This window comes from Typopeltis vanoorti, chromosome 4, assembly GCF_054136105.1.
Source record: "Typopeltis vanoorti isolate ZY-2024b chromosome 4, IOZ_Tvanoo_1.0, whole genome shotgun sequence".
Taxonomy (NCBI): Eukaryota; Metazoa; Arthropoda; class Arachnida; order Uropygi; family Thelyphonidae; genus Typopeltis; species Typopeltis vanoorti.
In genome coordinates, this window is record NC_143552.1 from 55480162 (window position 1) to 55493249 (window position 13088).

Consider the following 13088-nt stretch of genomic DNA (forward strand, 5'->3'; position numbering starts at 1 on the left):
GATGTACCAACTTAAAAAAAAACAAAAAACTTGTCAATAGTGTTGCCATTTATGGTCGAGGCCGAGAACATTTCAGACCACCCACATACGTATCAGTATGTGGGTGGTCTGAAACATACCCTATTTCAAGAGTAAAAAAAATGAAATTCTGTTTTTAATAATTATATCAATATTAAATGTAGGTGTAATATTTTCAATTCTGTGAAACTATTCTTGTTAAAAATGTAGGTGATAAGAAAATTAAAATAAATGAAATATGAGGCAAAATAATCTGTATTATTTATGACTTCTAATTCTTATCAAGAAAATGAAAGAATTATGACAATCTTAAAAAAGATGTATTACACAATAAAAGTTGACTAAATTTATCATTCATTATCCACAAAACTGACGTGTTTTGGTGATCCTAAATACCAAATTTCATCCCCCTAAGACCCAAATAATTATTGCTCATATTTCCCAGCATTTTGGCGAATTATTTCAATAAAAATGTCCAAATTTAGTCCCTGCACATGTCCCAAATGAAAAATGTAAACTGAAATGGCTTGACAAATTTTCGTAGGACTCCAAAACCCAGTTTCAATAAATCTTGTGTTATATAGTTTAGAAAAAAAAAAAAAAAAAACTCTTACAGATGAATGAAACAAATCTAATAGGTGATAAGCATATTGCGAAATGCACCTAAAATAAATCGAAATAAGACATCATAATCCAAATTAAAAAAGAAAATTTAGAAGGGTAAAAAACCCTTTTTACGGTCTTTTGAAGGAAGATGCAATTTTGCTTATCCGTTAAAGGAATATGCAGGAAATCCTTTAACTCCTAAGTTAGTAACTTTAAACACAGCTCCTGCTAGAGGTTGGTTCTGTTTCTGTTCTTCGGTTAATCCGTGATATGCAGATGACACATACAGTTCATCGTAATTTCTTCCACCGAAGCAGCACGAAGTAATCTTCTGAACTGGGAAATGAACGGTCTGAAGAAGTTCTCCTGCAATGTTATGTGCAAGAAAATTACTGGTTAGTCTTACATTTTCTTAAAAACATACTTTTAATTAATTCATAGATCACTGTTAACTATTTTACTAAAATTATAAGGAACAGTTAAACTTCAGAAATTTATTTTTCTAATTCATTTCATTGATTAGTTAATCGATACAGTGATTTCCACAGAAATCACTGAACCCAATATTTCCATCTCCTTTGAGCACTGAAAGGATCATCTGAATGGCAAAGCGATTCGCAATCAATGACGAACAACACGCTGTTGTTTCTTCGTTAGACAATTGTTGCAGATTCTTTTTGCATTGAGATAGATACACTGGTGTCATAGTGAGAGTTAGGTGCTCTCATACGGACGTGAAATGATTTTTTTTCCTCAAAAAAATTCCATTTTTTTCCCATCCCACAAAGATACAAAATTAACATACGTGAGACTTACAGGTTTGATTTCTTAGATCATAAATTCAACTAACGCAGAACCACAAAGGGGAAAAATGCGTAAACAACTTCAGTGTCTGTGGTGAAAACGAAGTATACCAAAGTCCACTCATGGATCGTACATATATCTGACATGCACAGTTTCCGGAAGAAAACCCGTTTATGGCCTGCTAAATCATTCTCCGTTGAAAAGGTTTAGAAAATATTCCACGTATTCTTAGCAGGATACTGAACGTCACTCTTGTCAAAGAAGAATACGTTTCGACTGCGCCATGAAGGTATCCCTCACACAAGAAGACATCTCTATGGAAAAATCATATTGGCTAAAAAAAAAACATCACACAATAAGCTAACACAGTTTCTTCTCTGATTTCATGCTATTGCTGTTCCATGCTGCCATATATTAGTGGCACCTTTTCCATCTGATTTTCATCTAATGTTATTGCGTACGGGGTATTACAAATTCAGATCGATGACGAACAGCAGTTCTTACCTTGTGGTTGTTTATAGATTCTTCACATATATATATATATATATATATATATATATATATATATAACAGCATATATCTATGAAAGAAGAATCAAATGTCAACGCATATTGTACAGAACGGAGATTTCTAAACTGAGAACATACGTCTTCGTAGAAGATACTCTTATACTTGAGAAGGGGGAGATTACTACTTTCTCTGTAATCTCTTATGATACAAATTACTTCTCTTCCACAATAGCTCTACAGGTAACATATTAAGCTATCGGTTATGAATTATTTGCAGCTGCAAAAAATGCATAAAGACTATAATCAAGCTTAATAACTTGCGCACTTTTCGCTTATCTCCATCAAACCCAAATCATTTCATCAACTTTTCAAATATTTCAAAAGAAAGAAAGAAAAGCATAATGCATGTAACAATTATTATTTAGTATTTAGGTTATATGCTACTATTCTTCTTTCCGTTTTTCTTGTTTCATATGTTCTTTCAACTTCGTAAGTTTAAAGAACGCTAATAACCTAAACATTTTAAAGAAAGAAATAAAAGAATTGCTTATTTAAAAAAAAAAAATGTTTTTGGTTTGTTACCGAAGTTAACATCTCAGAAAGGCTACAGTCAGTTTTCTATTACCAATACTTCTTCAGTAAAACATACTACGCAGTATTACATTTCTTGATTGTATCTCTCATTTCCGTTGTGAAAATCAGTTTGATTCAGGAACAAGAAATGCAAAATTCAAGCTACCTTCCTTATGACAGGATATTGCTAATGGCTTAGTAGTTTCCGCACGGTACTGCTGTCGCAAGACTGCAAAACAGCTACAACGATTTAAGGATTTTGAAATACATGACGTGGACGTACCAATCGATCCCTCGCCGCTTTCTTAGCCTAGGTGTTAATGAACTTTCTTTAACAATGGAAAATAAATGTACAAATAAATTCGAATGTGTGTGTGTGTGTGTGTGTGTGTGTGTGTGTGTGTGTGTGTGTGTGTGTGTGTGTGTGTGTGTGTGTGTGTGTGTGTGTGTGTGTGTGTGTGTGTGATTCTGAAAAATGATTATTTAAATCTCTGATGTGAGCAGTTTTAAAAAATAACACGACACCAGTAAATTACACTCTTAGGATTCGGCATTGCTCGAAATCCGATTGTATAGCCACCACAAAACTGACGCAAATACATCATGTAGCCAAATAGCCGCCTTTTCCGTCAGCTATGATGAACATTGAACATACAGTAACAAGTTTAAGAATACACCATGAACTGTTGCATGGGTTTTTAGTATTTCGTTGGATTACCATTTGCATTTATGACGACAATGCATCTTTCTGATAGAATGAAAATCAGATTTCGTTCAATGATCGTAGTGCTTACGATATTACTGGACATAGGAAGGGAAGGGGTAATTTTAGTGAGGGAGTAATTTTAGTTAAGTCATTTTATTTTATTTTATTATTTTTTTTTTTTCCCGCTGGAATGATAGACTTTCCAGTTCTTGTCCGATAACCAACATCTAACAGCTGGCTACCGTACAAAAATGGTTGCGCCAACTTGCTTTAAGATTCAGATTTTGTAGTGATAAGTGCATTAGAAACAGAACCGCTGCTTGAAGTACATCAATTAGTGGTCCTGTTTCTTCGCAGCGCGATTCTTCCTTCCAGATTTTCTCTTCTTATCACCGGTCTCATTTCCTCCCCCTTATGAGACTCAATACTGTTCATTGATGGTAATTTATTTTTAATACTTCACAATGCATACCTCTTTCATTCTTTCTACGTGATATACAGTAGCAGCGTCAGCCTTGACAAGCAATGACTGAATTCTAAATGCAAACGGCTATAAATCCTTCTAAATGAACAGTGTTTCAGTATATTCCATGGTAATAAGCCGTGCGAGGTCATTTATTTATTTTAATACATTTATTCTAATTAAAAACGAAATTTAGACTTTCTAAGTGTTTATTTTATTTTTCTTTTAATCACCGCTACAGTTTTCTTTGTCATCCATCCCCGCTGACACAGTTAAATTTTTCTATTAATTAAAAACGTATTGGACAATATTAAAAGAATAATACTCGACTTACCGGTGTTAGGATCAATGCGAAGGACACGACCACCATTAAAGCAAGCAACCCATAATTGGCCTTCGACGTCAATAGTCATTCCATCAGGCAAACCACAATTAGAGTAATTAGGATTTGAATTGAAGTCTACTATGACACGTGGTTCACCTGCAGAGAGAGAGAGAGAGAAAAAGAGAAATAAAGTACTTCCGAACAAACCGTACGTAATTATACTGTATGCTATGTATATCAATTGCATTTTGTTAATGGAGTCTTTTAATGAAACTCTACAACGTCATTATAACTAAGATGAAAAGCCAAACGGCTATTTTTTTCTGGCGAGGTTGATAAGTTAAGGGGATAAAAATCCCTTATTGTTTTTCAGCCAGTAAGCGAAACTAAGATCGACAACTACGATCTGAACGTTTCATGCCGACGAACTGTCGGCGGATCCAAGCGTAAGTGACCGCTTGGTAGTGTCACACCACGGCAACTCGTTGCAAAGGTGGAGCAAGCTCCCTCACTGTTCTTGATATTTTCTCATAATGTAAAAACACACAGCTCTTAGGAGATGTAGTATTGTTTTACGTTATAAGGAGAGGTCACTACCCAGACCGGTTTCAACCTTTTTTTGAGGTCTCATCACTGAGTAGCTAGACCTAGAATATCAGAGTGATAACTGATAACTGATGTGGCATGATGGATATCAGTCCCATGGACTCCGATCCCTTCGTCGCTATGAAATAGTCTTGTATTAAAGATTAGCGAGCACCTGGCTCATCCTATTTAGGGCTGTACGGAGGCACCTGAACCGATAAGCAGAGCTGCTTTCGGGCTTATGTTTCTACCCGTCGTGTTCGTCATAGTTAGATGACTCTTGAATGAGTTGATTTGGATGAACAGCTGCTTTGGCAAAATAAGCAGCAGCACTGTTATGGAGGAACGTGGGAATATCTGGAATATCGGCATCACGGTGTAAGAGAGCATTTCTGACAAACCACGGAGCGTTAAAAATCATACGGAGGCACTTGTTTTGAATAACTTGTAGCTTTTTGATGTTGGTGGGGGAAGTGTGACCCCATGCCGGTGATCCGTAAGTTAACGATGGTCTGATAATTGTTTTATAGATCCGTAGTTTGTTTTCAGTGCTGACTTGACTTCTTCGATTGAGGAGAGAATAGAGTTGCACAATTGCAGAGTTTGCTTTTTTGCATGCATAAACTATGTGGGAGTTAAAGTTTAAATGATTATCAAGTTGAATGCCTAGATATTTGGTGCTAGTTCTCCATGGGATGGCTGTGTTAAAAAGTTTAACTTTTCCAAAGTGAGATGCTTGTCTTCTTGTGAAGAGAATGGCAGTGCTTTTATCGGCATTTACAGATATTCTCCATTTCCTGAACCAGTCCTCCAAATTTGTTGCTGCAGTTTGTAGGCACTGCGTAGCTATATGTGGCCTGAGAAATCTGCTAAGAATTGCCATATCATCCGCATAACTAGCTATAGTGGTTAGTGATGTGCTAGGAACATCAGAAACAAAGATGTTAAAAAGCAACGATGAGAGCAACGAGCCTTGAGGGACACCAGCAGTGATTTTTTTCAATGAGGATCGAATTCCACGCAACTTGACCTGGATTTTACGGTCTTGTAGAAAGGAGTCAATAATTTTAGTAAGGTAAAGAGGGATGTTGGCTGAAATTAATTTATAGATGAGACCTTTGTGCCACACCTTATCAAATGCTTTTGCAACATCTAAAAAGATAGCTCCTGTGTGCTGTTTCCAGTTAAAGCCTGTAGTGATGAATTCAGTCAGTCTGTGAATTTGCTGTGTAGTGCTATGTCTGGTACGGAAACCAAATTGTTCTTTCGGAATTATGTTATTTTTATTCACTTCCTCATTAAGTCGGTTGAGAATGACTCTTTCTGCGATTTTTCCTAGGCATGATAAAAGACTGATAGGTCTATAGTTCTGTGGCATTTGAGGTGCCTTACCAGGCTTGAGTATAAGGAATATGTCAGCTTGTTTCCATCTTGAGGGGAAATAATTTAATCTCAGCATTGCATTAATAATGGCTACTAAATGCATGACAGCTTTGTGTGGGATGGCTTTAATTGTTTTGTTGGTAATTTCATCTGGACCAGTGGCTTTTTTGTTTTTAAGCTTCCTAATGATTGAGTAGACCTCTTTAGGTGAGGTTGGACAGATATTTTCATGCTACAAGGTTGCCGAAGCGCGGTTCGTACTCGACAGTGTATTTTCTCTATGAAGACCAGATCTGCATGTACATAATTAGGATGGCACTGAAGTTGGAGAGCGTCAGCGAAAGCTTCTGCTTTTTCATTATCTCTGTAAACAAGACCTCTTTCTCCGTGAATGGGCTGGATGTTAGAGCGATCCGTACGGAGAGCTTTAGTCAACTTCCACAGAGATTTATCTTCAGTTTTGAGAGAACAGAGTTTTCTTTCCCATTGCTGGTTCCTGTGATCTTTTAATGCGTAACGGACTAGGTTGGACGTTCTATTTAGTTCTTGACGGTCTTGCGGAGATAGCGTGTTGTGATAGCGGCGTCTGAGTCTATTTTTGTTCCTGATCAGAGCAAGGATTTCTTCAGGAAGTAAGTTTACTTGAGCTGGGGTGGAAATAGAACAAGCTGCGGATAAGCCAGAGTGTATTTTACATTCAAGATTGCTGACTGCCACGTCAATTTCTTCACGGGAAGAGATAGTAGGTACTGAGTCTATGATAGTGTTCATTTTAGCCTTGAATTTTGCAAAGTTAGTGTGGGATTGACTGGGAATGAGCTCAGGCTCCCCTCCTAAACTTAAAAGTACTGGATTGTGATCTGAGCTAAGTTCGTCAACCACTTGAAGTTGGAATTGATGAGAAATGTTGTTAAATATAGCAATATCCAAAACATCAGGTCTGCCGATCACTCCGTAATGTGTTGGCTCGATCGGGCCTGCAATAACAATATTTCTCTTCAAGGCAAAATTGTAGAGGATCCTTCCGTTGTTGTTAAAACTCTTGCTGTTCCATAAAGGATGCTTGGAATTGAGATCTCTTGCTATAATTATTGCTTCATTGGTGTCTAGCAGCTGAGAGAGATCAGAGGGTAGAAGTGGTTTGCCAGGGGGGGGGGTTGTATACAGAATAAATCTTTAAGCTGCCTGCATTGTTGGTATGAATTTCTATGCCTGTCTCCTCGAGGTTAGATGTATTAGTCTTCTTAATCTCATTATAGCGGATGTTTCTTCTGACAAAGATGGCAGTGCCTCCACCTCTAGCATTGCGTCTGTCATTTCTAAGTAACGAGTAGTTTCTGAGTTTGGGATTATCGCAGGGACATAGGCGAGTCTCATTAATGAGGAGAATATCAATTTGTAAATGATCTGTAAGTTCCTGTAGTTCCAAAATTTTGTTGTTGAGACCATTTGCATTCCAGAATACTATCTGCATAGAATTTGATGTTGAGGCCGGATTAGTCATTAATCATAGAGAAGATGACCTGAGTATTCCTAAGGAATTTGTTGGTGTCGGCCTGGCTTGGATTTGTTTTGCTAAAGGCCGTTAACATCTCCCCTAGTGAAGCAGTGAGAATTGCTGAGGAGTTTTGACTGCTAGTTGCAGGGAGTACCTCGGTGTTACGCAAGGAAACCACCGAAGCATAAGATTTATCTGGCGTAACTACCCGCGCTTTGATTTCAGGCGCAGATCTCATGATACTTTTCTGAATGGATGGGACTGACTCCTGTCTAGACTTTTGGAGGTTGGATGGATGTAGAGAACACCCTTGTAATTCGCAGGATGTGGGCCGCTGCAGTTCGCACATTTAGCAGGTATGGTCTTTGGCTTGATGCAAGTGTGCGAGGGATGGTTGCCACCACACTTTACACATTTGTAGTCTGCTCTGCATAGCATTTGCGCATGCCCATATTTTTGGCAGCGATGGCATTGACCAGCCGATGCCTTTCTTCTCAGTGGCTCAGTCCTGATCACCAAGTTGCAGACTATTTTGAGATCGTAGATTTCTCTCTGATCTTTACTGATCTCCACTAAGACCAGAGGCATGGGACGCTTGTCTGTTCGATACATACGAGAAATCTTGATCGGCTCCAAGCCTTGTGATCTGAGGTCAGTAGCTATCTCTTCTGATGTTATGTTTTCTACCAATCCTCTGATAACTACCTTAAGGTTTTTTTCACTTTTTAGTTGGTATGTGTGATATGGTAATTTCTCTTCATCCATAAGCCTGGTGAGCTGGCGGTAGTCCGTTGTTCCTTCGGGCTGTATGCGGACTTCATCATTTGTGTTTTTGGCTGATGAGAACTTGATATTATTGTTCTTCATCGTTTGTGCAAGTGACGACCATTTTAACTTAGATCTCAGGATTACTGGTGGTATCCTCTCTTTTGGCTGTGTCAGTATATCTGTCTCTGTTCTTGCACCAGATAGCGCTGATGTGTCCATTTGATATACTATTTCAGGCTCTGCTGCTGGTGAACTCTTCTTACGCTTTTTCTGCTGACAACCTGATAGTCTGTAGAGTTATCTGAGTCCACTAGGGGCTGGTCGTTAACCGGTGACATAATCTCTCTGGTGTTATCTTGAGAAGTGCTGGGGAGAGGGTCAGGGGATTGACAGTCCTCTGTATCCACCTCTTCTACTTGGTGGATTGCCACCTTACCTGGCCATTTCCTTTGCAGAAGGCCTCCAATATGCTTAAAGGCAGCCAAAAGCTGTTTGAAATCAAGCTCGTCGTATGGAGAGTCCATAGTTTGGCTTGAGAGAAACTAACAGTTTCCCAGGTAATCCTGTAGACTGAGAGTCTACTGGCAAATCCCGGACAGCTTAGAATAAGCGTCTACCAGCAAAAAGTTAATCTATTATAGGAGACTATCCTAAAAACGTGGAAAAAGGAGTTTCAGGAGCTTACTTGGACACAGTACAGCGATCTACCTCCCTAAAACCATTCAACCACCACTGGTTCTCATTGCGGGTGGGGCCTGCCGGCCATTAGACCTCTGCATATTTCATTTCATACAGAGGGGGAGATAGTAGATCACGAACTGTGTTAGTTCCAGTGCAATGCAAGCTTCCCGAAAAACCCTATATAAAAATAAATAAACTACGTAGAGTCTAAAGGAAAGGTCCGATCACAGTGACAGCAAAACGAAAACCGTATTGAAATATCCAGAATATCAGAGTTTAAGTGAAAAGAACTTACATACTTTTGCTATACGATTACCAGAAAGGTGTATCACTATATTATATATTATATTATAACGTATTATAACTAAGATGAAAAGCCAAACGGCTATTTTTTTCTGGCGAGGTTGATAAGTTAAGGGGATAAAAATCCCTTATTGTTTTTCAGCCAGTAAGCGAAACTAAGATCGAAATCTACGATCTGAACGTTTCATGCCGACGAACTGTCGGCGGATCCAAGCGTCTTAGTTATAATATGTTATAATATAATATATAATATAGTGACACACCTTTCTGGCAATCGTATAGCAAAAGTATGTAAGTTCTTTTCACTTAAACTCTGATATTCTAGGTCTAGCTACTCACTGATGAGACCTCAAAAAAGGTTGAAACCGGTCAGGGTAGTGACCTCTCCTCATAATGTAAAACAATACTACATCTCCTAAGAGCTGTGTGTTTTTAAATTATGAAAAAATATCAAGAACAGTGATGGAGCTTGCTCCACCTTTGCAACGAGTTGCCGTGGTGTGGCACTACCAAGTGGTCACTTACGCTTGGATCCGCCGACAGTTCGTCGGCATGAAACGTTCAGATCGTAGTTTTCAATCTTAGTTTCGCTTACTGGCTGAAAAACAATAAGGGATTTTTATTCCCTAAACTACAACGTCATGTTGTATCCTCATCAAGCACTACTTTATTCGACCTTCAAGAACCTCTTAATAACTAGGTTAGCTAAAGAAGGATGAAGGTACACATAAGAACTCGAGATAAAGAACTTGCCGAGGAGTTAAAAGCACTTTTATGGGATGAGAAAAATAGCTTCATGATACACTTAACCTAAAGATATTAATATTCGAAATTTAAGATGTAACTAAATTTTATCAAAAGTAGAAAAGTGGACTTACAATATTATGAAAATAATACAAGCTAAGTTTCTCATTTAGAATTATAGAAATCTTGTATCTATTCACTAATTTTTCGTATTGTTTATTAATACAGCAAGTCACTATATACTCGTGCAGCAGTATTAATGTGGGAAATTAATTTTACTATTATGACCACGTGACACTTTGTGTGTGTGTGTGTGTGTGTGTGTGTGTGTGTGTGTGTGTGTGTGTGTGTGTGTGTGTGTGTGTGTGTGTGTGTGTGTGTGATTTTCATATAATCGAATAGACTCTCATCAACGTCACATTTCCTAGTACTTGCCATAATCAACTAAAAACAAATCTAAATATCAATTAACTGAAATATTTATTATAAACAGAAAATAATGAAGCACTGTTGTTTTTCCATGAATAACAATACTATCATTTATCATTCCGAAAAATATGAACGATCATTTAATAAAGATTTCATTAGTTAAAGGGTTGTTTTCAGTGAGCATGATTACCTGAATTCTATTCTGAAACAAATTGAAAAGTTTAGCAAAATATTGAATGCGGGACATAGTGTTTATTTGCTCTTTCTACCGTTACACTAGTCTTTCTCAATCTTTTTACACTGCAGACTTGAAATAATTTTCAGGTCTCAAGGAGTATTTGTATAAAAATTATTATATTTTTATGTTTATTTATTTATGCATTATACGATATATTATTATTATAAAGCATTATTTATACAGTGTTTATTTTCCAATCATGATCTCTCGCGGAACCCCGTTGGGAAACCCTGATTCACACACACACACACACACACACACAAACTTTCTCGCAGTATAAATTCTACTTGGCTCACAAATTTTATTTAGAAGTTTTGAAAAGTAGCATTTAAAGTCAGGTGCTACTTTCATATATTGGTAACTGGTGGGGCTAAGGATTATTTTTGTTATATATTTTAATTTTTTAATACGTTTTTATTATTTTATATAATCCGGAAACCCCGTTCTAGAAACAAACATGCAAGTTTTCAAGTAACTTCAGGCCTCTAATAAGCGGGGCAGTATTCTCACATCAGGAGATAAAATTCATCTCCCACTTTAGAACAATCACGAATATCCATGCCTATGGCGGAATTTGAACCCGAAGCCTGTTAAAAGTAAGCGGCCAGAATGCGGAAACTGATAAAAACTGAAGTAAATGTACGACTGATTTTTAAAAAAAAGATCGAAATTGATATTTTTCTAAATTTAATAACTATTTTGATTTTATTTTTGGTAGATGTTTTTTTTTAACTTCATTCGCTTTGAAATTCAAATAAATTAATGTGATTGTGACGCACAAAAGGAGACACACAACAGGGTTGTGTGTGTCTCCTTTTTATGCATCAGCAGATTCTTTGAACCAGAAGTTCAGAACATTTTATAAGTGTTGAAGTTTGTGCTAAAACCTAAGGTACATAAACTCGAGTTTCACAAAAAAAAAAAAAAAAAAAAGCTGTTACACATACGCCGAACATAAGAAAAACAATACCGAGTTCCAGTTGTACGACGCAGAGCGCGCCTTAAATGGACGGTAGACCATTCGGAGAGCTGAGATGTTGAGGGGTTTGGATGAATGAAGCAACTAAAGCTATGAAATCGGTATATTGCGACTCAACTGCGGAAAAGGTGGAGATTAGAATGGAGGGGGGGGAGTAACAAATCACAAAATATACTCTTCAGATCAGATGGACTTTTTTGGTTTTGGGTCAGAGAACGTTACTTAACAGAATATGTTCATCCCCATCTGTTACGTGTAACGTAGTGGTGTTATGATTTCGGGATGTTTTTTTTTTTTTTGTTTCGACCAGGACAGCCTCGTACTGGGGGGGGGGGGAGAAAGAATTGTATGAAACGGTTAGAATGACCAGTGCATAATCCTGGTGTGAACCAAATAATGGACTTACATTAAGAGCTATAATGTAGGCTAAGAGGGTCAACAATTTCGACTTCGCTATACAGGTTGTTATTTCGATGGAAGAATAGGATAAAATAACATGTCCATTTATTAATATTTAAAGGAACGTCTACCCAGGAAAATTTCACCGGTAATCGCTGCTTCGTCATACAGTGTACTGAATAGTTAGTGAAACACTCAGACATCAGAAATGTTTGGAACATATTGTGTATATGAAGACTGAGCGTCAAATGTCAACAAAATAAATTGTGAGGGAAGGAATCCGTTCAGTTCAGAGTTTAGTTTAGCCCACAGTAAACCACTGCAATTTGGTCATATTATAAATGATTAAACTAAATATTTTGAAATAATTAAATTAATGAATCTAAGAATAGATGAATTGGCCTAAATGAACTTTATTATTACTAGCTGCGTGAATGGCTGAGGTATGCTGTCTCCCTACTGCCTACACAATGCGGGTTGAAGTCCCGCTATAATATGAATGTTTGTAAAATCTTTCAGGTGGGAGTGATTATCATCGCCTAGTAAGAGAAACAGGTAGGGAAAAGAACAGGCAGGGTTTCGAACTGACTTTATTACATTGGACCATATTCAAGTTGAACCACAGATTACTGAACGGTGTAATGAATATCATTTATCGTTATGTCTTGGTAAATGATATTCATTAAAATCAGTTTTTAATGATTTAAAAAAATTTTAATGGACAATTAAAATCTGTTTTTAATGATTTTAGTTATCAGGTACACCAACCAGTTATTGAATGACTTCAGTGTTATAAATTAACATTAATCAATTGTTAAAATTACTTTTCTTTAAATATATAAATGAATATAATTTAAGCTCAGTTTTTAATTTCTATGTTATTGAAGGAAACAAGAAACCAAAATTGGGAGTCAAATTTTTGGTTCAAAATATGGACTGTAATCAATTAAGAAAAGTATACAGAATTTGGTGGTAGTTATCCAATGGTGCAAAGCTGCAGATAAATAATCCAATCAGAATATTGGATTTTTATATATAAGACGAGAGTGATCTACCTTCTGCTTGCAATGCTCTTGT

At 37.0% G+C, this 13088-nt stretch overlaps 1 protein-coding gene across 1 annotated transcript in view; it reads right to left on the minus strand.

Moving 5' to 3' along the window:
• Nucleotides 1–255: 255 nt before the first annotated feature.
• LOC150107320 (regucalcin-like) overlaps nucleotides 256–13088 on the minus strand; it is a 29495-nt gene continuing 16662 nt past the window's right edge. Inside the window, exons 4-5 of the mRNA XM_090391187.1 lie at nucleotides 4014–4160; nucleotides 256–990 (exon numbers count right to left, since the gene is read on the minus strand). Coding sequence (XP_090247313.1) covers nucleotides 785–990; nucleotides 4014–4160 — 353 coding nt within the window. The 3' untranslated portion in view covers nucleotides 256–784. The remainder of the gene's footprint in view (nucleotides 991–4013; nucleotides 4161–13088) is intronic.